The following is a 26,043-nucleotide window of genomic DNA, read 5'->3' on the forward strand; positions in this document are numbered from 1 at the left end:
CGGCGACCTGAATCCGGGGCTCGGCCGCGGGCCAGTGGACGACATCGTCGGGAGCTCGCAGGTCACAGGCTGGTGCCTGTTTTCCGGAGCTCCCGCGGCAACAGCTGCGTCTGCTGGACTGGAGGGCGGCAGCTTCGACCACCCCGGGCCGCGGAGCTTGAACCGGCCCGTTCGCGGAGCTCGGTGAGCCGCGGGACTGACTTACCATCGCCCGGTGGGGTATCGCCTCAGCGCAGAGGGAGAAGAGGAGGGAAGAGACAGTAACCCTAAGATTTTTGCCTCCATCACAGTGAGGAGGTGCCTGGTGAACTCACTGTGGTGGATGTTAATTTGTGTTTATTGTGTGTTTTGTTGTTTATTATTACATGTATGGCTGCAGGCAACGACATTTCGTTCAGACCGAAAGGTCTGAATGACAAATAAAGGATCTAAGTCTAAGTCTAAAACATTTGGTAAGCTTTACATTGCTGTGTGTGGGATCTTGGGTATACACACAGGTGTGATGCTCCATGACAAAAGTAATTACACTTTAACAGTATCCCGAGGGAGTGGGAAGTTAAGACATACCAGTTCTTCTTTCTTTGCTGTTTATATAACACCTTTAGTACCTAGGTTTATTGCAATTCAACTGAACTAACCACAAAGCAACTCGCATGTTTTTATTTTCTGCTGTAGAATGAGTTTATGAATTTCTGTTATGCGGCTGTTAAAGCTGCTGCCTCACAGCGCCAAGGACTCGGGTACAATCCTGACCTCGAGTGCAGTCTTTGTGGAGTTTGCACGTTCTGCCTGTGACCGCACGTGTTTCCCCTAGTGCTCTGGTTTCCCCCCACATCTCAAAGACTCTAATTGGCCTCTGTAAATTGCCCCGAGTGTGTAGGGAGTTCATGCGAAAGTGGGATAACGTACAACTAGTGTGAATGGGACGTTGATCATCAGCGTTGACTCGTTGCACCGAAGGGCCTGTTTCCATGTGTATCTCTAAACTAAACTAAATTAATGTGGTACATCTTCAACAAGAAATAAGCACTAGATGGTGCTGTTACACAATTGCAGTGTTGGTCAATGAGTGGCAGCTTTCAACTGCCCTCCTCTTAACACTCTTGTCATTTTGCCCCAGATATAAGAGCATGGTAGGCGACCCAGATTGAAACCAGTTAAATACAAACAGGTCGTTCTATTGTTTCTTTACTATTATTTTATTTAATAATATTAATAGTACTTCAGTGCCAAAAAACTTAGGAACTTGAGCAGGCAGAAATTCTTCCCACATTGTTTCACTTATTTCAATGCTTTAGGAAGCATGCAAAATGCTGAATGAATATGCAAGATGGGCTGTGAAAATTCACATGCAAATCAGATTGCAGCTGCAGGATGAATCTCTGCAAAATCCAAGATCAAAAGTCTGCAATAATCTACAAGTGAACATCATGAGATCACAATTCTTCTGGACTGCATCAGGCCATGACAACCCTGCATAAAATGAATTTGCAGTTTAATTTCAACACAAGCAATCCCGTCATTTAACACCAGCAATGGACTGGTTCACTGCAGCCACTCTATTTCAAAGCAAAGGTTGTCAAAATTCACTCTCCACCGCAAGTCACAAAGGCAAATACAGCAATTATAAAAAGCTTATTATAAAACAAAATAACATGGGACAATAACCAGCTGTCTGACAGTACCGACACCTGCATTTTGGGTTTCCTATCCATATCTGTGTGAAAGTTGGAATAGCAGTTTAATTTTGAAGAATGAGCAGAATGTGAACCCCTTGTTCTCATCACTTCTAGACCTGGTATATTAGCCCCTCTCTCTCAGGCTGGATTACAGAGGTGTCCTTGAGTACTCTGTGTGCTCGGAAGTTTGTGGTGCTTGCAAACTCTCTCATTTTCCTGCGCCGTCTCGACAGACTAATACCCGTGGCATTGACAGTCTGGCTAAGGGAGTGCATCACCTAAGACAGGCACTTGTGTATCCAAGTGCCACAATGGTGATTGGAGATAATTCAGCAGAAGAATGAGGTGCACGGGCCACTGCTATTGCCGTGGGCTGAGTAAATCCTTGAGCAATAGACTAAGACACAGCTTGCTTCTCATTCCATTCGCAGACTTGGGAACCGCTTTTCCCTTGATAGCAACAGCAATGAGGGAGATCTCGGTGAGAAAACACTGGGACTTCACCCTCAATTGGAGAAAAGCTAAATTTATTTTGTAAATGTGCTTTTCTACTGATTCTTATATAATTTACTGAAGAATGCTTCAAAACATACAAGCCATAGCAAGATTTCAGTAGTTAACTGCACACCTAGATATTACTCTAATGGTGTGAAGTATTGACTCAAAGGCAGTCAAAATATCAATTACATTTACAGAATAAGTTATTTGGCCAAGTTAAAGAGGTGAGGTGAGGGGTGGGGTGGTCGTGGTTATGGGCCAGCAATGGTGAAAGGAGAGATTGCATGGGGTGGTGGTGCAGAGTGACAAGTGTGTTGAAGATACTTCAGTGAGCTTGAGGGACGTTGTAAGTCGATGACAATCCAAACAAGAGCAACGAGTTCATGACTGCGTGATCTGTAGAGCCTCCAGCATGTCCTCCACAACCTTCAATGAATTCTTGCTCTCCTTTTTGCCACGACCTGCGAGCTGGAAGGGCAGAGAACAGGATTAGTTGCAGTTCCAGATTAACGCTGCTGAACATTCAGACACTCCCCAAAACGTCACAGATTACACCCATGCAATGGCTGCTTTCACACCTTATCAAAGGATAAGCAAATTCCAGTCCTCTCTTGAACCCAGCAGACTCATCACTCCTAAAATAGTGTACTCATTTGGAGAGAAAGGTGACGAGGAACACGGCAACACTTAGAGAGCCATAGAGAGTGGAAACAGGCTATTCGGCCTAACTTGCACACATCGACCAACATGCCCCATCTACACTAGTCCCACCTGACTGCGTTTGGCCAATATTCCTCTAAACCTACCCTATCCATGTACCTGTCCAAATGTTTTTTTAAACATTGCCTGCCTCAACTACCTTCTTTGGCAGCTCGTTCCATACACCCGCCACCCTCTCTGTAAAAAATTTACTCCTCAGGTTCCTATTAAATCTTTCCCCTCGCCCTTAAACCAGAGAATCCTCTGGTTCTCGATTACCCTACTCTGGGTAAAATACTCTGTGCATTTAGCCGATCTATTCCTCTCATGATTTTGTACACCTGTATATGGTCGCCCCTCGTCCTCCTACGCTCCAAGGAATAAAACCCTAGCCTGCTCAGCATCTCCCCATAGCTCAGGCCCTCTAGTCCTGGCAATATCCTCATAAATCTTCTCTGCATTCTTTCCACCTTAACATCTTTCCTATAATATGGTGACCAAAAACTGAACAAAATAACGTCAACACATCTGCAGTCATTCTGTATTGGTTCAACCGACACAGAGAAGTAGAGACAAAGACAGAGACAGAGGCAATGGGTTCATTGAGTCTCTGCCCTTTGTTTCAAACACTTTTCATCCATCACAGTGTCATCAAATTTAATTTTAAATTGCACTGATATGTTAAGCACTGATATGTTAAGTGGTTTCTCAATTAACTCCAAAGTGTGGCTGTTTGTCAGAAGGATGGATAGACATTATCATGTTCCTTGTGCTTCAACCATTCACTGGGACAAAATGCTATTGTGAGAGGCTCCCGAAAAAAATCAGAGGCCTTCAAATATCCCTGCTGGCTTAAAGATCTGAAGTTTTGGAAGCTGTAAAGGGAAGGAACAGAGAAAAGTGGAAAAGTGCATTGGATTTAGCCAACAGCACTGGTTTGCTGTCAATTTCAAGGAATCTTGGCTGCTGTCCTAAACCTAATCTTCTGGTATTAAGTGTCTTTGTTGACACAGATATTTGACATTTGGTGCTGATTTCTTTCGCAAATTCTTTAGTAGAATGAGGTTAAAAAGCTCTCCATAATGCTATTTAATAATAAACACAACTCACATTATTAAAACAAAATGGACAGAAGTAAAAACTTCTGCCTCTCTTCCTTACATTTAGCACTCAGTCTTCAAAATATGTTTTTTTTATATAACTGGTGGATCAAGTGCCCCGATGTGTAGAAACATAAACTAATATATTTAAAATGCTTAACAGTTCCAAGAAATCAGTTCTGCTTGTGCCTGTGCCCTTCAAAACATTTATCAAAGCATGGTTTCAAGATGGTAATAAAAGCTTTCCTTCTCACCAAGCCTGGGCCCAAATGTGATTCCAAACCCATAGACATTTGTTGGTCTTGACCTCCCTCTGAAGTGACCCAGTGACTAAGTCATATCCAACTTTGCCAATGGTTCAAAGTAGGGCAAGGGCAAGCAATAAATGTCTACTTACAGGCCAACCACTTCATAGCAAGGAGGAAAATCTATGCACTCACAGACATGCTACACATAGTGGCAGTCCTATCAGCCAGACTAATAGAACCACTGTGTAGGAAAGAACTGTCGATGCTGGTTTAAATCGAAGATAGACACAAAATGCTGGAGTAACTCAGCGGTACTGGCAGCATCACTGGAGAGAAGGAATGCGTGACGTTTCGAGTCGAGACCCTTCTTCAGACTGAATAGAACCACTGCATCATACAGGCCCTTCAGCCCACTGGATTTCCACCAACAACCATGAGGGAACCCATGTGGTTACATGGAGAACATGAAAACTACACAGACTGTACTGGGACAGTGGTCGGGATCAAACCTGGTTTGCTGGAGCTGCAAGGCAGTGACTCCACCAGCTGTGTCACTGTGCTACCTTGTGAAGATGATGGGGAACTTCCAGACTAATTTTATGTATAACATTTAAATGCAGAGTTTGAACATTGAGGCTTATATTTTTGGCTTAGTTTGATGGAGAGGGTGGATATAGGTTTGTTAGTTTCGAAAAATTGGGTATGTTCTATAATCAAAAATGTTTCAGTCAAGTCCAACATCATTTTTCAGTCTCTACATAACACTGTCAAATTAATATTGAATATTAATATTAAATAATCAAAATCATGTTATTAAAATTCACCAGGGGCTGGCAACTAACCAGCACTTCCATAAACCTTTAGGATTTGTCAGTAACCCATACATGTATTTAGAAAGCCACATGGTACAAGCCAAATAATTGGCAATGCAAACTCTGCCTCAGACATTCATTGCCTGCATGGGGTTATATCCGAGAATGAACAAATTTTTCTATTGATGACTTTGTTTCTTTTATTGTTTTTTCAGTTAAACATTTCAAGCCCTCTAAACATGTAACTATCCTTTGTAACTGGCTGCAGTTCTCTGGAGAAATCGCCGGGATTTTATTTTGTCTGCTCTTTAAATAAACTTGTTACCATGTTAAAATCACTTTGTTGTACAATAAACTGTTTCCAGACACTCGCGTACTCTCTTTCACCTCGTTGGTTTAGGTAGATCTGGCAATAAATACTATTAAAGAGAATCATCTGGTGCAGCTGCAAACAAACAGTGGAAACTTTATTTAGGAATTGCGAGGGATTCTTGGTTAATAACTTACAAGAAAACGAAAGGGTCTCTTTTGTTGTGACTAAGGCAAGCTGATGGTTTTAAGGGCTGACCTCACCTATTGTGTCCACTCCACGCTTCTCTGCCCTCTGTGGCATCATTTTCAAGTGAGATAGAATTCCCCCACAACTTCTCTGCTGCTCAGATGGCCACAACATCACATTGGCAGTCACATTATAACATTCCCTGACAGGCTCTGGGCACGCCTGTCTTTATTTACCGAAGGAGATTTGGCCTCAAACTTACAGCAGTTTCTCTCTCTTCAATAAGTGGCCTGACCAGAGAAGTATCTCTCATGTTTACAGACTTCCTTTTGAATTTTCAGCACCTCTGCAAATAGGGAGAAGCTGTTTCGAGTTGTAGAAGCTCAAGTGAATAAAGGAAATAGATGGAGATAATGGGCAAAATAACTAGAGGGGTAAACAGGAGATGTACAAGTAGCTGTGATCTGAAAAGAACTGCCTACAAGAGCAAAGGCAGAAAATTCAATAATAACTTGCAAAAGAAGATGGATAAATACCAGAAAAAGAAACATTTGCAGGGCTGAGGGGAAAAAAAAGACGAAGTGGGGGTAAACTGAAGAACCTTCAAAAAGCTGGCAGAGGAATGACGGGTCAAATGGTCTCTTATGCTGATTCCACAGCTGGAGAAAGATGATCGCAAACATCTTGAATTTATACTACAACTTCCTCTTCCACAAAGATCATTGTTTAATATTTTTTTCCAGCACAAAATAATTTAATATGGCAAATGAACACACACACCAGCCAGCATATTTTCAAAGATTTTTCATTCACTAAGATGTCATTCTGTTAACAATTTTGCCTCCTTGTAATTACTGTAAGAATCCCTGGCATTACGTCTACTTTTAAGTGACTAAATGACAAGTTGAATGATAGAACCATGCCTGCAGGGAACAAGGTTCATTTCTCGCACTTCGAAAAATTTACATAATTTTTACAAACACATCTTGAATGCTGAAAAATTATGCCGCACATGAGGACATAACCCAGTCCTAATTTGGAACAGAGCACACTATGGTTTACAAGAACTTGCTACATCACCAGCTGCACAGTTTCCGCATCCAATTTGCAACCTAAAATGACAGATTTTGATGTGGAAACTGTGCAGCTGAGATGTAACAGATTTCCTCTACCCTCAACAGATCTAAAATTTGGGTCATTTAGAATTTTTGAGCTCTAAAGAATATTATAAACTTGCGCTGAAATATTTGCAAAAACAGTGCCCTCCATAATGTTTGGGACAAAGACCCATCATTTATTTATTTGCCTCTGTGCTTCAAAATTTGAGATTTGTATTAGAAAAAACTAAATTTGGTTAAAGTGCACATTGTCCGATTTTATTAAAGGCCATTTTTATACATTTTGGTTTCACCATGTAGAAATTACAGCTGCGTTTATACATAGTTCCCCCCCCCCCCCCCCCCCCCCCCCCCCCCCCATTTCAGGGCACCACAATGTTTGGGACACATGGCTTCACACTCGTTCGTAATTGCTCAGGTGTGTTTAATTGCACGTATAAGAGAGCTCTCAGCACCTTGTCTTTCCTCCAGTCTTTCCATCACCGTTGGAAACTTTTGTTGCTGTTTATCAACATGAGGACCAAAGTTATGTCAATGAAAGTCAAAAAAGCCATTATGAGACTGAGAAACAAGCATAAAACTGTTAGAGACATCAGCCAAACCTTAGGCTTACCAAAATCAACTGTTTGGAACATCATTAAGAAGAAAGAGAGCACTAGTGAGCTTACTAATCGCAAAGGGACTGGCAGGCCAAGGAAGACCTCCACAGCTGATGACAGAAAAATTCTCTCCATAATAAAGAAGAATCCCTACCTATCTGACAGATCAGAAACACTCTTCAGGAGTCAGGTGTGGATTTGTCAATGACCACTGTGAACAGAAATACAGAGGCTACACTGCAAGATGCAAACCACTGGTTAGCCACAAGAATAGGATGATCAGGTTACAGTTTGCCAAGAAGTGCTTAAAAGAGCAACTATAGTTCTGGAAAAAAGGTCTTGTGGACATATGAGACAGAGATTAACTTATATCAGAGTGATGGCAAGAGCAAAGTATGGAGGAGAGAATGAACTGCCCAAGATCCAAAGCATACCACCTCATCTGTGAAACACGGTGGTGAGGGTGTTATGGCCTGGGTATGTATGGCTGCTGAAGATACTGGCTCACTTATAGTCATTGATGATACAACTGCTGATGGTAGTAGCATAATGAATTCTGAAGTGTATAGGCACATCCTATCTGCTCAAGTTCAAACAAATGGCTCAAACTCATTAGCCGGCAGTTCATTTAACAGCAAGCCAATGATCCCAAACATACTGCTAATGCAACAAAGGAGGTTTTCAAAGCTAATAAATGTTCAATTCTTGAGTGGCCAAGTCAATCACCCGATCCGAACCCGATTGAGCATGCCTTTTATATGCTGAAGAAAAAACTGAAGGGGACTAGCCCCCAAAACAAGCATAAGCTAAAGATGGCTGCAATACAGGCCTGGCAGAGCATCACCAGAGAAGACACCCATGTCCATGAATCGCAGACATCAAGCAGTCATTGCATGCCAAGGATATGCAACAAAATACTAAACACGACTACTTTATGACATTGCTGTGTCCCAAACATTATGGTGCCCTGACATGCGGGGGACTATGTATAAACACTGCTGTAATTTCTACATGGTGAAACCAAAATATCTAAAAATGGCCTTTATTAAAATCTGACAATGTGCACTTTAACCACATGTGATTTTTTTCTATTACAAATATCAAATTGTGGAGTACAGAGGCAAATAAATAAATGATGGGTCTTTGTCCTAAACATCATGGAGGGTACTGTATCATCCAGTTTCCGTCCCTTTTGCATAACATCATCCCGTTCTCACATCCGTGCATAATTCCCCAGGCTGACACTTCTCTGGGCAGAAAGGAACAAGTACTGCACTGTCAGAGATTCTGGCTTGCTGATGAAATATTGAAGCAAGACTATCTGTTTTCTCAGCTGGGGCGTAAAATTTTAAATTCCAACACCATGAAAAACAGGGGCTTTCTCTTTGAGCCTTGACTGATATTTACCCCTCAGCAAACCGAGGTGAAGCACATAAATCATCATTGTCTCTATTCTGTGCGGGATCCTACTGTGCCAATTGGAATTATAGATATTTACAGCACAACAGTCTGCCAATTGGCTAGTTGTGTAAGCTACGAAGGCTATTCCTTTTTCCCGGTCTGCAGCCGAGAAGGTTTCTGCCTTCAGTACTCTTGCAGGCAGTGTTCCAGATCCTAATACTGGTGTGAAATAAGGGCCTGTCCCACTGCGGGGACTTAATTCGCGAGTTTAAAAGAGTTTGCCCATGACTCATACTCGCAGCATGGTCGACACGAGGTCCTGGGAGGTCTTTGTAACTCTCCTTCATGCTCGAGAGTAGTCCCCGTAGTACTCGAGGCCTCAGTTAGGTCGCAGCGTTTTTTTTAGCAAGCTGAAAAAATGCCCGCGAGTAAAAAAAGGTAGGTTTAGTCGAGGTGTTTCCAAGTAGGTTGTAATGCTATCATACATAATCAAAGGCAATCAAAGGTAAAGCTCATTGAGAAAAAAAAAGGTGAGTAAACCGAACAGTAATGTTAAATGCCCACTAAACTTTATTAAAAGTTGTCTGGCTTCTTAAAAGTGTCTCCACTCCTTCTCCCCCCCCCCCCCTCCACGCTCTCTAAAGGACTTACCGTAACTGTGCCAGCCGTCTTTAACTTCCTGTTCATCGCGGGTGTGAATTTCAGACAGCGCTCCCCCACTTTCCCTGGCCCCCACCTTTGCGATGTGTGTGTGTGTGTGTGTGTGTGTGTGTGCAGACGGTCGATCTGGCTCGCAGTTTCATTGATGACGGTCCATCCAGCTCGAGGTTTTTCAGGCGAGAGCCCTCGAGCTTGAAGGTCGAAGACAGTCGCTGAAAAGTCGTGTTAGTGGGACAGGCACTTTAAAAAGCTAATCGACTCACTCCTCTATCCATCCCATTTATCCTTCTTCTGATTAAAGCAATCTCTACCCCTTGTTACTCATCTTTCATCCAACAGAAATAGGTCCTTGTGGAAGAAGGAACTGCAGATGCTGGTCAACACGTGTCTCTATACCTCCTCCCTTGACACAGCCCAGGGACCCACAGTCCTTTCAGGTTAGACAGAGGTTCACTTGCACCTCCTCCAACCTCATCTACATGTATTCGTTGTTCAAGATGAGGACCTTTATACATCCGCGAGACCAAACGTAGACTGGCCGATCGTTTCACTGAACTGAACTGAACTTTATTTATAGAGCACTTTAAAAACAACCACTGTTGCAACAAAGTGCTGTACATGACTAATCATAAACATAAAACAAAACAATAAAAACATTAAAAGACAGTAAAAACAATAAAAACACTAAAACAGGAGCAAAGTCTCATGCAGGGTCGAAAGCCAAGGAATAGAAAAGGGTTTTAAGACTAGTTTTGAAAATGGACAGTGAAGGGGCCTGTCTAATGTGCAACGGTAGAGTGTTCCATAATGTCGGAGCAGCAACAGAGAAGGCTCTATCCCCTCTGAGCTTCCGCTTAGACCTCGGTACCTCCAGTAGCAGCTGATCAGCTGACCTGAGGCACCGAGCAGGAGCGTAGGGATGAAGCAGCTCAGAGAGGTAAGGCGGGGCGAGACCATTTAAAGATTTAAAAACAAATAAAAGAGTCTTAAAATGAACTCTAAAGTACACAGGCAGCCAGTGGAGGGAGGCCAGAATAGGCGTTATGTGCTCCCTCTTACTTGTTCCAGTTAAAAGGCGAGCAGCAGCATTCTGAGCCAACTGGAGACGTGCAAGGGAAGATGGGCTAACTCCAAAATAAAGTGCGTTACAGTAATCCAGCCGAGACGTGATGAAGGCATGGATTACTGTTTCAAAATGCTGCCGCTCAAGAATGGGCTTCACCTTTGCCAGCTGCCTTAAATGAAAGAAGCTGGACTTAACTACCGCGCCTATTTGACGATCTAATTTAAAATCACTGTCCATCTTAAAACCCAAGTTCAAAACTGTTGGCTTCACATACAGTGCCAAGGGACCCAAGTCAACAGGGGGAGGTTCACGGGAGCCATTGGGACCAAACACTATCACTTCTGTTTTCTTTTCATTAAAATTTAATAATTTTAGGGCCATCCAGGATTTAATGTCATCAAGACATAACAGAAGTGATTTGACTGAGAAAGCATCTTTCTTCTTCAGCGGCACATATATCTATCATCAGCATAACAATGAAAAGAGATGCCATGCTTTCTAAGAATGGAACCCAGAGGAAGTAAGTACAGTGAGAAAAGCAGGGGCCCTAAAATTGAGCCCTGTGGAACCCCATATGACAGAGGAGCGGAGGAGGATTCATAACCAGCAAGGCTTACACGCATAGTGTTCAAGAAGGAACTGCAGATGCTGGAAGATCGAAGGTACACAAAAATGCTAGAGAAACTCAGCGGGTGCAGCAGCATCTATGGAGCGAAGGAAATAGGCGACGTTTCGGGCCGAAACCCTTCTTCAGACTGATATAGTTCTGTCTGCCAGATAAGATCTGAACCATTCCAGGGCACTACCACAAATGCCCACTAGCTGTAATCGAGATACTAAAATATCATGATCCACTGTATCAAAGGCAGCAGATAGGTCCAGCAGGACAAGAATCACACAATCACCAGAATCATTAACTAGGAGGATGTCATTAAAGACCCTTAGCAATGCTGACTCTGTGCTATGCATAGTTTTAAACCCAGACTGGAAAACCTCCCGAATATTATGCTCATCCTTTGCTCAGTCAGCCAGGACCTACCAGATCTCCCGGTTGCTAAACACTTTAATTCTCCTTCCTATTTCCATACTGACCTTTCTGTCTTAGGTCTCCTCCATTGTGAGGCTTAACGCAAATTGGAGAAACAGCATCTCATATTTCACTTGGGCAACTTACAGCCCAGTGATATGAATATTGATTCCTCTAACTTCAAGTAACCCAGGCATTCCCTCTCTCGCCATCCCTCCCCCACCCAAGTCGCACCAGCTTTGCGTTTTCACCCAACAAACAGCTAACAATGGCCTGTTTCCTTTATCATTGTTGCTTTTTTTGCATGTCTTTCATCCATTGTTCTTTATATAATAGCGAGATCTTAATCAACTGGACAAGTAGGATGAGGAATGACTAATGAAGTTTAATTCAGATAAGTGCGAGATGTTGCATTTTTGGAACTCAAACCAGGGCAGGACCTTCACAGTGAACAGTAATGCCCAGGGGATGTAGGCGTACAAGTACATAGTTCCCAGAATGTAGAGTCAAAGCCAGATAAAGTGGTGTTGTAGGCTTTTGGCATGCCGGGCTTCATCAGTCAGGGAATTGAATATAGAAGTTGGAATGTTAAGTTACAATTGTACTAGACAGAGGTGAAGCTGCAACTGGAACATTGTGTTCAGTTTTGATTGCCTGCTATAAGAAAGATGACTAGAAAGAGTACAGCCAATATTTATGAAGATGTTGCCAAGACTTGAGGGCCTGAGCTACAGGGATAGGTTGGACAGGCAAGGCATTTATTCATTGGAACGCTGCAGGCTAAGGGGTGATCTTGTAGAATATAGTTCATAAAATCATGAGGATGAAATAGATAGTCTTTCTCCCAGGGTCAGGGAATCAAAAACTAGAGGACGCTAGTTTAAAGAGGGCAGGAATAGGATTTAATAGGAACCTGTGGGTCAAATTTTTCACATAGATGGGTATATCGACCAAGTTGCCGGAGGAAATAGTTGAGCCAGATACAATAACAACATTTAAAATACATTTGGACAGATTTATGTTTAGAGGGATATGCCAAATGCAGCAAACCAGACTAGCCTAGGTGGAGCATCTTGGTCGACATGGACAAATTGGGCCGAAGGGTTTGTTTCCATATTGGTGCGTCCATATTGGTGCGTCAAACCAGGGAAGGATTTATATAGTAAATAATAGAGTGCTGGAGAATGTTGTAGAACAGAGAGATCTGGAACGACAGGTACATGGTTTCCTGAAAGTGGCGAATGGTGGACAGGGTGATGAAAAATATGTTTGCCATTGATGCAGTCATTGGTGACATCCCACTTGGAGTACTGTGTGCATTTCTGGTTGTCTAGCTATTGGAAGTATGTTATTAAGTTGCCTGGGTGCATTAGGAAATTCACCAAGATTTACCTAAACTTGTGGGCTTGAGATATAGGGAGAGGTTGGATAGGCTGGCTTCTTCTCTTTGTAGGATAAGAGACTGAGGGGGGACTTTACAGGGGAGTATAAGATCTTGAGGGACATGGATAAAGTGAATGCTGACATTCTTTTACCCAGGGTAGAGGATTCTAGAAGCTTAAAGTGAGAGGGATGACATTTAAGAGGTACATCAGGGGTAATATTTTCACTCAGAGGGCATCTAGATTGAGCTGTAGGAAACAACTATAGGAAGCTGTAGAATCAGATATAATTACAGGTTTCAAAATACTTTTAGTCTGATTTATGGGTTGGAATGGTTTAGAGGAATATTGCCCAAATGCAGGCAAATGGGATTAGCCCAACTTGTTTGACTCTATAGCTCTATGAATGTATGAATGGCTTAACCATGGTAAGCCAGAAATATTAATAGCATTAGATCAAAGAAAATACATTAATTATAACCAAACGAGCTGGAACCCGTAAGAGAATTTAAGGAGGACCAAGAAAACAGAAAGTGGAAAATGGAAGTAATTAAGGATAGATAAATGATAAAGAACATAAAACTTCTGTAGTAGTTTTGTTTTTTAATTTAGTTTAGAGATATAGCATGGAAACAGGCCCTTCGGTCAACCGAGTCCGCACTGATCAGCGATCCCCGCACACTTACACTACACACACTAGGGACAATTTACTTGTATACCAAGCCAATTAACCTACAAACCTGTACGTCTTTGGACTGTGGGAGGAAACCGAAGATCTCGGAGAAAACACAGGCAGGTCACGGGGAGAACGTATAAAATTTGTATAGACAAGCATCTGTAGTCAGGATCGAACTCGGCTCTCTGGCACTGTAAGGCAGTAGCTCTACCACTACACCACTGTGCCGCCCTTAGTATTGGAGGATTAAATAGGATTGAAAGCTGACAACTCCTTGAGGACTGATAAACCACGTGCCAAGGTCGAGAAGAAAGTGCCAATGGAGCCAGGTGTGCCAGCTGTCATTCTCCAAAGTTCCAGGAAATGCTTCCAACAGATTGGAAAGATATGTAACTCATCTACTTAAAGAGGAGAGAGAAGAGGCAATCCATTAAATATTTAGCCAGGTATCAGGAGAATGTGAAATTCAAGAACCTGTTCTGAAGCAAGTAGGAATAAGAAACCTAGGAAATGACAATAGGGTTGGAAGAATACAGATAAATGTTTGAATAGGAAATTATGTTTGACAAATCTATTTTGAGGTAGTTTATTAGGTCATTCAATTAATTGTCATGGAAAATGTTGTTCCCAAAGTCTACATTTATCCCATAGTCGATGTTGTGGCCTTTGTGCAGTGTTATTAGTGGGATCTAGCTGTCACAGGCTGGGTCCTCAAATGGGGGGCATCGGGGAAAATGGGTGGGGGGGGGGGGGGGTTTGGAGAATGGGAGAAGGGAGGGAGAAGGGAAGAACGGGATATGAGGGGAGGGGGTAGTGGATAAAGGGGAGAAGAGTGGAGCGGGAGAAGGGAGGAGAGGGGGACGCCCCCCATTTGTGGACCCAGCCTGTGACAGCTAGATCCTACTAACAACTCGTGGCCAACAGTTTAGTTCCCATGAGGAGCAGGCAGAAGCTAGGGTTAGGGCTAGGTTTGGGGTTAGGGTTTGCGTTAGGGTAGGGGGGAGGGGAGAAGGAGCGATGGGGACGGGAGGGGGGAAGAGGGGAGAGGGGAGTTCAGTCTACACTCACTGAATCCATCCCTGTGAAAAGTTATGGAGACGGTGATCTGATCTGGAAACGGACCAATACATCTATAAATAAAACTGAAGAATTCAGACATCTTTTCATTTGCACAATTGATGTTATTGTCTTAATTTTTTATATATTAATGTTTAAAATCCATGCATTGAAGGAAGAATATTTTAGGGACCATCTGTGGTCCCTAACCCCAACCCCAACCCTAACCGGGCATCACCCACAGGACAGCATACGTCAGCGTGTGACAGGGGGCACCACATGATGAGACACCCAAATGTCGCCCCAGGATTTTGAACATTCCAAAATCCAGGGGCGACAGGGAAGCACTGCGCGCCACTGCATGCGTCACCACGCCTCACCACGCGTCACGCCCGCTCTTTTTAGGCTGTGGCCCAAATGTCGCCAGCCACACTGTGTAGCTAAGGGCATAGACAATATTGTGTGCTGTTCAGGTCGCCCCAGTATGCGAAGGATGTAGAGGCTTTGAAGACGGTACAGATGAGGTTTACCGCAATGTTAGCTAGATTAGTGGGCATTAGCTATAAGATGTTGTATAAATTTGGGGGGTTTTTCTCGAGCATCAGAGATTGGGAGGAGACCTGATAGAGTATATAAAATTATGAGAGTAGTAGGTGCCTGGAACACAATGTCAGAGGTAGTGATGGAAGCACATACGATAGCTGTACAAGAGACTGTTACATAAGCACATTAATATGCAGGGAATGGTGGGATATGGATCATGTGAAAGCAAAAGGGATTAGTTTAATTTGACATCATGTTCGGCACAGACTTCAGGTGCCAAAAGGCCTGTTCTGTACTGTTCTCTGCCCAAGCTAATAGGATAAATTTCAGACACTTTGTTTCTGGTTACAATTATTATTTTAACAGCATATGAAAATCTATGCTGTCTAATCAAATTTTAATACTAGTTTGAATGAAAGTGGTCATGCTTCTATTCCATCCTAATCAGATTAACAAAGAGGTAAAGAATTTCCTTTCAAAAATGCTCAAGTAAACATTCTACGATTATTCAAATCATGTCCATAACTACCACCTTATTATACTTTCTATAATTGTTTCCTTCCCTATTCAACGAACTTGCATTTTTTTTGTGTTCAATTCCAACTAATATTAACAACAAATTTGTACTCAGGATAACAGGGACTTTTACCATGGTGGTTTGGTCATTTTCAGAAATCAATTTTTGAATATGCTTCATTGTGGTCAATGTTATTGTATAATCTCCTGACCAGATCCATGTTACAGTCGTACAAAAGCAGGTAATGGACCATGCAGGGACACAAACACCAGCTGTTATCCCACAACCAAACTCTGTCCACCCACCTCTGACCCTTGAACTCCCCACCTCGACATTCGCCTGAATAGCTTGTTAAGTATGTTTCCCTGGAGAATGGTGATCACCAGGTAGTATTGGCACTGAGGCTATAATGATCAAACTGTTTGCAGGACTCTAACCTGTTTTGCAATTAATCAGCGCATCCTGTCCAGCTGTGTCTTCACGTGAAAGAAGGCGACGGTTTCAAAAAGACTGAACACTAGGGTGGGCCCAAAGAGCCCTTTGGAACATGCCCTTTAATTTTCATTTGACAGTAGGTGTAGGCACCTTTCGCAACTTGGTTCCCATAACTGGTCAGAGCGATAAAAGCTTTCAAATGGGGCAAGAAGTGGTAGAGGAGATTGCTCATTAGTTCCTTTCCCCAGCTGATAAAGAAAGTTACATTCGTGCTGGAGGAAAACAGAAGCCCTTTCTTTACTGGTCTCCATTCCCATGCAAACTGAAACACTCCTAATCAGATGGTGGGGGAGTTCCAGCCCCTTAAGGAACAGCTTTGATGCAGCGTGCATTTTAATTTGGCTGCAGATGTCAGTTCTTGGGAACCTAGAGATAAAAATCACGCGAGCTGGAACACAGGCAGGACTGCTGACCTGCTAACCGGTATTGGAAGGGGGGAGAGTATCAGAAATCATTTGACAAGTAAAACACTCCCAGGTTGCTAAAATTATAAGCAGCTAATTTCCAAAAGGGTCATAATTATTCACTGAACAGCAAAGTTGACTCAAGCAGAATGGTGTATTGGCATGTGATTAAGCAATGTTCAATTGCACAGATTATCATCTTTCACCCTGGGAAGGACAATTTTTAGCTTTTTACTTGGATTAATTTTTACATTGAGAATTGGTAAGGTGACAGGGCTAGACAACACGCCAAACGGCAGATCCAAAGTGAGAGCTATAATGCAAAATGCTTAGAGTTGGCTGAGCAGGTATTTGACCACTACTATGATTACCACATAGCTTCTCTAATGTTAAACAGGTGACCAGTAAAATAGACTTCTTTACGAGAATCCAGGCCTACCTAAAATTTGACCTTTGGTCCTCTAAAGTTAAACTGCTCAGCTATAATTTACTTTGACCTTTAATTAAAGTAGTTTCTCAAACCAAACAGTTTCAAGATATCAACAACGGGTACAAATGCAATATTTCTCTAATGGGAGGGAAGCAGGGTTCAAGCAACCTGGAATCTCTGATGATTACAATAATGAGGGAATGCTTACCACAAACAAAACCACAAGGAATCATGGAAATACTCGCACACATGACTGCTCATGGTGGTGGGGCCAAACCATTGGGAACCGTGAGGTGCACAAAGGTACGTCCAATTCGGTTGAGAACTAATAAATGGCCACCAAACAAATATTACCCATGTTTTAAGTTTTAAGTTTTCTGTTTTTTTTGTTTTTAAAAAAAAATTATTAGAAGTGTACAAAAATATAACCAGCGGCATATGACATAATAGTTATTGTACAGTTTCAATTTTGACTTTTAGCTATAGTTAAGAGAAAAGAAGAGAGAAAAAGCAAGAGCGAGAAAAAGTAGAATGCGCAAGGATAGAACCCCTAGACTACCAAAGTGCTGTAGCCAAAGAGTGAGTAAGTAAAAGAAATAAGGAAGACGTAGAGAAATAAAAAGACAAAAACAGAAAGAAAAAAAAACTGATGATATACCTGCCTCGCATCCCTCCCCACCCATCACCCAACCTGTAATTAGATTTAACTCCAAAATTGTGTTGCACCATACTATCCTTGTAATAAATCAATGAATGGTGTCCATGTCTTTGAAAAATGCTCTGGTTTTTCTGCTAAGACAAGTCTAATATTTTCAAGATGTCGCGTCTCAGACATGTTTGTAATCCACAGTTTAAGAGTAGGGACAGATGAATGTTTCCAAAATTTGAGTATTAGCTTTTTCACCGTTATCAGGCCATAATTGAGGAAACGTCTTTGAAATAATGATAGTTCACAGCAGGCTTCTGACGTACCTAGAATAATCAATTCCGTGTCGGGGTACAATTTAGTTTTTAGTGTTTTTGAGAGAATTTTTTAAATTCCTCTCCAAAAATTATGTAATTTTATGCAAGATGCGAAGGAATGTTATAGTTGCTTCCTGAAGGAGACATTTATCACAAATAGGAGATATATTTAGGAAGATATATCGGTATTGATTGGCATAAATACAGGATTTGTGGGAGGAAGATCATCTTTATAGCATTTATTCTGCCTATTAGAGACATCGGGAGTGTTTTCCAGAATTGAATAAGAGCGTCTAATTTAGTAACTAAAGGCGGGAAGTTTGCATTGAATAGAGGTATATTTTCTGGTTACCTGAACACCCAGATATTTGAATTTTTCCGTAGCAATTCTGAAAGGGAATTTTAGAAGGTGTGTCGGCTCTTCAGGTTTTATTGACATAATTGCACTTTTGTTCCAGTTTATTCTATATCCTGAAAAGGAGCCGAATTCCTCTATAAGATTTAATATATTTGGAATACTAACGTGAGAATTGGTGATATATAATAATACATCATCTGCATATAATGATATTTTATTATTGGAGTATTTAGAATTATAGCCGTGAATGTTCGGATGTACTCTTATACTTTCCACCAGAGGTTCAATTCCAAGGGCAAATAACAGGGGTGATAATGCACATCCCTGTCTATTGCCCCTGGATAACTGGAATTTAGGAGAGTATATGGTTAGTCAGTATTCTGGCAATCGGCTTATCACATAAGTTTTATCCATGAGATAACATTTTCTCCCAACTGAAGTTTTTGCAGTAATGTAAAAAGATATTTCCATTTTACTTGGTCAAATACTTTTTCTGCATCTAATGAAATAATTGATAAGTCTTTTTTAGTTCTGTGTGAGTACATTATGTTAAAAAGGCGTTTCAAATTATTAAACGAATATCTCTTGGGTATAAACCCCGTTTGATCCGAGTGTATTAATTTATTAATGTATTTACTTAATCTTCTTGCTAATATTTTCTGATCTGTATTTAAGGGCGATTGCTCTGTATGATCCTGGTTCTTCTAGATCTTTATCTTTATTGGGTATAAGTGTGATAGTGTTTGTGGTAAAGTCTGTTCTTTAAATGCGTATGTATAAAGGTTGGATAAATGCGGGGAAATGACCTCATAAAATCTTTTATAAAATTCATTACTAAACCCGTCTGGTCCTGGTGTTTTGCCGTTCTTCAATGAATTGATTCTTCTATTTCTTTAATTGAAATCTGTGCTCCTAATTCCCTTTGTTCCAGCGGATTAAGTGTTGGAAGTTTACAGTTATCAAAAAAGTTTGTAATATTTCTCCTTTCTGTTGATGTTTTGGATGTATATACATTTTGATAAAATTGGGCAAATCTTTTATTAATGTCTTTTGGAAGCGTTAATGATTCACCTTTATCTGATTTGATTTTTTGGATAGTATGGTCCTTTTCAACTTTTCTCAACTGGCGTACATAAAAGTTTTTGTGGTTTGATGCCAAATTCGAAATTTTATTGTTTTGTAATTTTTAATAATCTGATAACTCTTGCAGATAGAATTTGATTTAGCTTAAATTTTAATATTGCTATCTTGTTATGTTTATCTATAGTTGGATCTATCGCGTTTTCTAAGTCAAGTTGGCTGATCTGTTCTTCTAATTGCAATTGTTCCATCCTCTTCTTTTTGTTTTGATATGCTTGATATGAAATGATAGAACCTCTAATAAAAGCCTTAAAAGATTCCCATAATAACGAGGGCGAAATACCTGGGGTATCATTGGTCTCAAAAAAGAGTTCCATCTGTTGTTTTAAATATTTACATCAATCCGTATTATTTAGTATTTGAGGGTTAAACCTCCAGAACGATTTTTTATTAAATATTCCTTCTAGTGTTAAGGAGAAGGTTAAGCGGGGAATGATCGGAAATAGTACTATTATGGTATTTGGGATTAATTGTGAAAGGTATTAATTTAGTGTCCACTAGAAAATAGTCAATACGTGTATAGGTTTTATGTACTGATGAGTAGAAGGAGTATTCTCATCCGGATGGGTTTGCAATCCTCCATACGTCTGTTATACTTGTATTTCTTATATACGTATTTAAGAGTTTGCTGGATTTTGATTTTGTATTATATTTCTTTTGTGAAGATTTATCCAAGTATTGATCCAGAACACAATTGAAATCAAAGATCCTCTGCACATTAATGCTGCTCAGAGTCTCTCCTTACATTCAATCTCCCAAAGTGCCACACCTCACTTTTGCTCAGGTTAAACCCCATCTGCCATTTCTCCGCCCATTTCTGCAGTTGATCTATATCCCACCGTACCTTCTAACAGTTTTCCTCACTATCTGTGTCATCAGAAAACTTACTGACCAACACATCTACATTTACGTCTACGGTAGACAAAAAAGCTGGAGAAACTCAGCAGGTGAGGCAGCATCTATGGATACATTTACGTCTAGGTCATTTATAGGCGTATCAAACATCAGAGGTCCCAGCACCTATCACTGCGGAACTCCACTGGTCACAGACCTTCAGTCAGAATATCTACTCTCCACCACAACCCTTTATGAATAAACCAGTTCTGAATCCATATGACCAAATCATCATGAATCCTGTACATCTTAATCTTTGGGATCAGCCTTTCATGAGGGACCTTATCAAAAGCCTCACTAAAATTCATGTATAGAACATCCACCGCCCTACCTTCATCAATCTTGTCACCTCCTAAAAAAACTCAATCAAGTTAGTGTGACACGACCTGCCATATACAAAATGGTGCTGGCAAGCCCATTCTCTTCTAAACTGATCTCCAGCACCAGATAGGAGTATTGAGTTCTGGAATTTCTATGTCACTGCTTCTCTCTCCACTAGATGATCTTTAAAATCCAACTCCTTGACTACCACAAGGTCAGATGTCCGAATGCCTTCTCATGTGTTTTGGTATGAAATGTTGTTTGAAAATTAGTAGAAAATTAAAAAGATGTTAGTTTCTTACTTTAGCCACCTTGTGAAGAACGAACATTTCTGAATTGGATCAAATTTTATCCCTCAGATATTTCAATAATATTTATTTTATGAGATGGTTATCCTTCATGCCCTTGTGCTAAAAGTATTATGAATCGTGTAAATAATGAAAACCAGAACTGAAGAAAATTTAGAGTTAGTGGGGTTTACAATCTGGATTCACAGCTCAGTGTTCCAGTGAACTCTGTTGTACTAAATGTTGGTCCGATGTGGCGAACTATGAATTATAGGAAACTGTCTCTGAATCCAGCAACGTGAGTGCGAGACAGATCTTGATTGCAGAGGTTGTCTCAAGTCTTAAAACAGTAAAATCAAATGGTTATTAATCATTAAGAAAACAAATTAAAAAATGATTTGGAGAATATAAAAGGCTATCATATACTTTCTATATTATGATAATTAATGATATACTATCATTAATTACTAGACCAGGTGCAGACCCGTTGGGTCTGTTCCCCCAACATGTGGTTGTGGGGGGGGGGGGACGGCATGCGGTGTCACACACACTAACTATCCCCCCCCCCACACACACGCCAACTACCCCCTTGATATATTAATATTATTAATTTGCTCCTTTTACCCCATAACCGCCCTATCCACTGACACATAGCCCCCAACTCGCAGGCGCGTCTAGAGAGGGAAGGGGGGGGGGGTAGAGAGTGAGGGCAGAGAGAGAATGGGGAGAGACAGAGAGAAAGGGGCAGAGACAGAACGGCAAGAGACAGAGGGAGTGGGGGGTGGAGGGGAGGAGGAGAAGGAGGGTGGGTGAGGGGGGAAGGTGGGGGAGGAGGGGTGAGAGAGATGGGAGGAGAGAGAGAGAGGGGGAGAGAGAGGAAGAGAGGGGGAGAAGGGAAGGGAGGTGGAGAGGTGGGGGGGAAGGGAGGGGGAGGGGAAGGGAGGGTGAGGGGATGGGGTGGAGGGAAGGGGTAGGGGAGAGGAAGGGGGAGGGAGGGAGGGAGGGAGGGGGAGAGATAGGAGAGAGATAGGAGAGAGAGAGAGAGGAGAGAGGGAGATGGGGAGAGAGAGAGATGGGGGAGAGAGAGAGATGGGGAAGAGAGAGAGAGATGGGGAAGAGAGAGGAGGGGAGAGACAGAGAGAGCGAATTGCAACCGTGCGTCACGCGTTCAGAATGTTCTGGAAATGAAGCGTCCACGTATCATGCACAAAAGCTGTCGGCAGCTCTATGGAATACATCTCCCAGATGTACTCGTGGCCAGACGACCTAGGTTGGCGGAGGAACTGAAGGAAATTCACATTAGGCAGGAAATGGTGTTGGATAGACTGATGGGATTGAAGGCTGCCAAATTCCCAGGGCCTGATGGTCTGCATCCCAGGGTACTTAAGGAAGTGGCTCTAGAAATCGCGGACACATTGGTGATCATTTTCCAATGTTCTATAGATTCAGGATCAGTTCCTGATGATTGGAGCTAATGTTATTACACTTTTTAAGAAAGGAAGGAGAGATAAAACAGGGAATTATAGACCAGTTAGCCTTACATCGGTGGTGGGGAAGATGCTGGAGTCAATTATAAAAGATGAAATAGCAGCACATTTGGATAGCAGTAACAGGATCGGTCCGAGTATGGATATACGAAGGGGAAATCATGCTCGACTAATCTTCTTGAATTTTTTGAGGATGTAACTGGAAAAATGGAAAAATGGACAAATGGCCAGTGGATGTAGTACCTGGACTTTCAGAAAGCCTTTGATATGGTCCCACATAGGAGTTTAGTGGGCAAAATTAGAGCAAATGGTATTTGGGGTAGGGTACGGACATGGATAGAAAATTGGTTGGCAGACAGGAAACAAAGAGTAGGGATTAACGGGTCCCTTTCAGAATGGCAGGCAGTAACTAGTGGGATGCCGCAAGGCACGTTGCTGGGAGCACAGCTATTTATAATATACATTAATGATTTGCATGAAGAGATTAAAAGTAATATTAGCAAATTTCCAGATGACACGAAGCTGGGTGGCAGTGTGAACTGTGAGGAGGATGTTATGAGGATGCAGAGTGACCTGGATAGGTTGGGTGAGTGGGCTGTTGCATGACAGATGCAGTTTAATGTGGATAAATGTGAGGTTATCCACTTTGGTGACAAGAACAGGAAGGCAGATTATTATCTGAATGGTGTCAAGTTAGGAAAAGGGGAAGTACAACGAGATCTGGGTATCCTTGTTCATCAGTCACTGAAAGTAAGCATGCCGGTACAGCAGGCAGTGAAGAAAGCTAATGACATGTTGGCCTTCATAACAAGAGGAGTTGAGTATTGGAGCAAAGAGGTCCTGCTGCAGTTGTACAGGGCCCTAGTGAGACCACACCTGGAATATTGTGTGCAGATTTGATCTTCAAATTTGAGGAAGAACATTCTTGCTATTGAGGGAGCACAGTGTAGGTTCACAAGGTTAATTCACAGGATAGCGGGACTGACATATGATGAAAGAATGGAGCAGCTGGTCTTCTATACACAGGAATTTAGAAGGATGTGATCTTATTGAAACATATAAGATTATTAAGGGATTTAAACACGCTAGAGGCAGGAAACATGTTCCCAATGTTGGGAGTCCAGAACCAGGGGCCACAGTTTAAGAATAACGGGTAGGCCATTTAGAACGGAGAAGAGGAAAAACCTTTTCACCCAGAGAGTTGTGAATCTGTGGAATTCTCTGCCTCAGAAGCCGGTGGAGGCCAACTCACTGGGTGCTTTCAAGAGAGAGTTAGATAGAGCTCTTAAAAACAGAGGAGTTAGATAGAGCTCTTAAAAACAGCAAGAGATATGGGGAGAAGGCAGGAACGGGTTACTGATTGTGGATGATCCTGATATGGCTCGAAGGGACGAATGGCCTAATCCTGCACCTATTGTCTATTGTCAAATGACTTGGCCTCCACAGCCGTCTGTGGGAATGAATTCAACAGTTTCAGCACACTCCGGTTAAACAATTTCCTCCTCATCTTCATTCTAAAGGTACATCCTTTTATTCTGAGACTGTGCCATCTGGTCCTAGACTAGAAAAAGTAAATCAGCTTAATATCGGATTAGGATCAAAGAAGAGGAAGTACTGACACTTTTGAGAAATATAAAAGTGGATAAGTCTCCAGGTCCGGACAGGATATTCCCTAGGACATTGAGGGAAGTTAGTGTAGAAATAGCAGGGGCTATGACAGAAATATTTCAAATGTCATTAGAAACGGGAATAGTGCCGGAGGATTGGCGTACTGCGCATGTTGTTCCATTGTTTAAAAAGGGGTCTAAGAGTAAACCTAGCAATTATAGACCTGTTAGTTTGACGTCAGTGGTGGGCAAATTAATGGAAGGATACTTAGAGATAATATATATAAGCATCTGGATAAACAGGGTCTGATTAGGAACAGTCAACATGGATTTGTGCCTGGAAGGTCATGTTTGACTAATCTTCTTCAATTTTTTGAAGAGGTTACTCGGGAAATTGATGAGGGTAAAGCAGTGGATGTTGTATATATGGACTTCAGTAAGGCCTTTGACAAGGTTCCTCACGGAAGGTTGGTTAAGAAGGTTCAATGGTTGGGTATTAATGGTGGAGTAGCAAGATGGATTCAACAGTGGCTGAATGGGAGATGCCAGAGAGTAATGGTGGATGGTTGTTTGTCAGGTTGGAAGCCAGTGACTAGTGGGGTGCCACAGGGATCTGTGTTGGGTCCACTGTTGTTTGTCATGTACATCAATGATCTGGATGATGGTGTGGGAAATTGGATTAGTAAGTATGCAGATGATACTAAGATAGGTGGGGTTGTGGATAATGAAGTAGATGTTCAAAGTCTACAGAGAGATTTATGCCAGTTGGAAGAGTGGGATGAAAGATGGCAGATGGAGTTTAATGCTGATAAGTGTGAGGTGCTACATCTTGGCAAGGACAAATCAAAATAGGACGTACATGGTAAATGGTAGGGAATTGAAGAACGCAGGTGAACAGAGGGATCTGGGAATAACTGTGCACAGTTCCCTGAAAGTGGAATCTCATGTAGATAGGGTGGTAAAGAAAGCTTTTGGTGTGCTGGCCTTTATAAATCAGAGCATTGAGTATAGAAGTTGGGATGTAATGTTAAAATTGTACAAGGCATTGGTGAGGCCAATTTTGGAGTATGGTGTACAATTTTGGTCGCCTAATTATAGGAAGGATGTCAACAAAATAGAGAGAGTACAGAGGAGATTTACTAGAATGTTGCCTGGGTTTCAGCAACTAAGTTACAGAGAAAGGTTGAACAAGTTAGGGCTTTATTCTTTGGAGCGCAGAAGGTTAAGGGGGGACTTGATAGAGGTCTTTAAAATGATGAGAGGGATAGACAGAGTTGACGTGGATAAGCTTTTCCCACTGAGAGTAGGGAAGATTCAAACAAGGGGACATGACTTGAGAATTAAGGGACAGAAGTTTAGGGGTAACATGAGGGGGAACTTCTTTACTCAGAGAGTGGTGGCTGTGTGGAATGAGCTTCCAGTGAAGGTGGTGGAGGCAGGTTCGTTTTTATCATTTAAAAATAAATTGGATAGTTATATGGACGGGAAAGGAATGGAGGGTTATGGTCTAAACGCAGGTGTATGGGACTAGGGGAGAATACGTGTTCGGCACAGACTAGAAGGGTCGAGATGGCCTGTTTCCGTGCTGTAATTGTTATATGGTTATATGGTTATTAGATGAACTCTGTATCACAGGAAAACAGTACCGTTGAAACATCTCTCCATCAGGAGCCTCTGATTTTTTACGTAACATTATTTATATTCGAACAATTTTATTGTACATTGAGAGAAAAGCAAATCACAGGCCCAATGGGCTGGACTGCTAAATCAGGGGTGAGTTGGATTGCTTCAATCTGTGCTGTAATATTCTGTAACTAATTAAACAGAAACACACTACAGAGAATAACGTAATGTACATGTACTGAAGGAAACCAATGAACAGTTGGCAGGGTATATGGTCTGCTTACCGGAGATAATGGCCCGACAACATGTGCAGGGCTTCGATCAGCTACGGCTGTCTAACTCTTTATAAATATATGTGCTGATACTCAAAGACAGCCCTATCACTACGCTCAAGTCCATGCTGAATGCTTCCTGGATTTAAGTAAATATTAGGTGTATAATTTACCCTCAATCC

General features: G+C 41.8%; 1 protein-coding gene across 2 annotated transcripts in view; it reads right to left on the reverse strand.

Moving 5' to 3' along the window:
* Positions 1–1,180: 1,180 nt before the first annotated feature.
* emc2 (ER membrane protein complex subunit 2) overlaps positions 1,181–26,043 on the reverse strand; it is a 160,676-nt gene continuing 135,813 nt past the window's right edge. For both annotated transcript variants that reach the window (XM_033019126.1, XM_033019128.1), the window contains exon 11: positions 1,181–2,645. In XM_033019126.1, coding sequence (XP_032875017.1) covers positions 2,559–2,645 — 87 coding nt within the window. In that variant the 3' untranslated portion in view covers positions 1,181–2,558. The remainder of the gene's footprint in view (positions 2,646–26,043) is intronic.

The sequence above is a fragment of the Amblyraja radiata genome, chromosome 4 (genome assembly GCF_010909765.2).
Source record: "Amblyraja radiata isolate CabotCenter1 chromosome 4, sAmbRad1.1.pri, whole genome shotgun sequence".
Taxonomy (NCBI): Eukaryota; Metazoa; Chordata; class Chondrichthyes; order Rajiformes; family Rajidae; genus Amblyraja; species Amblyraja radiata.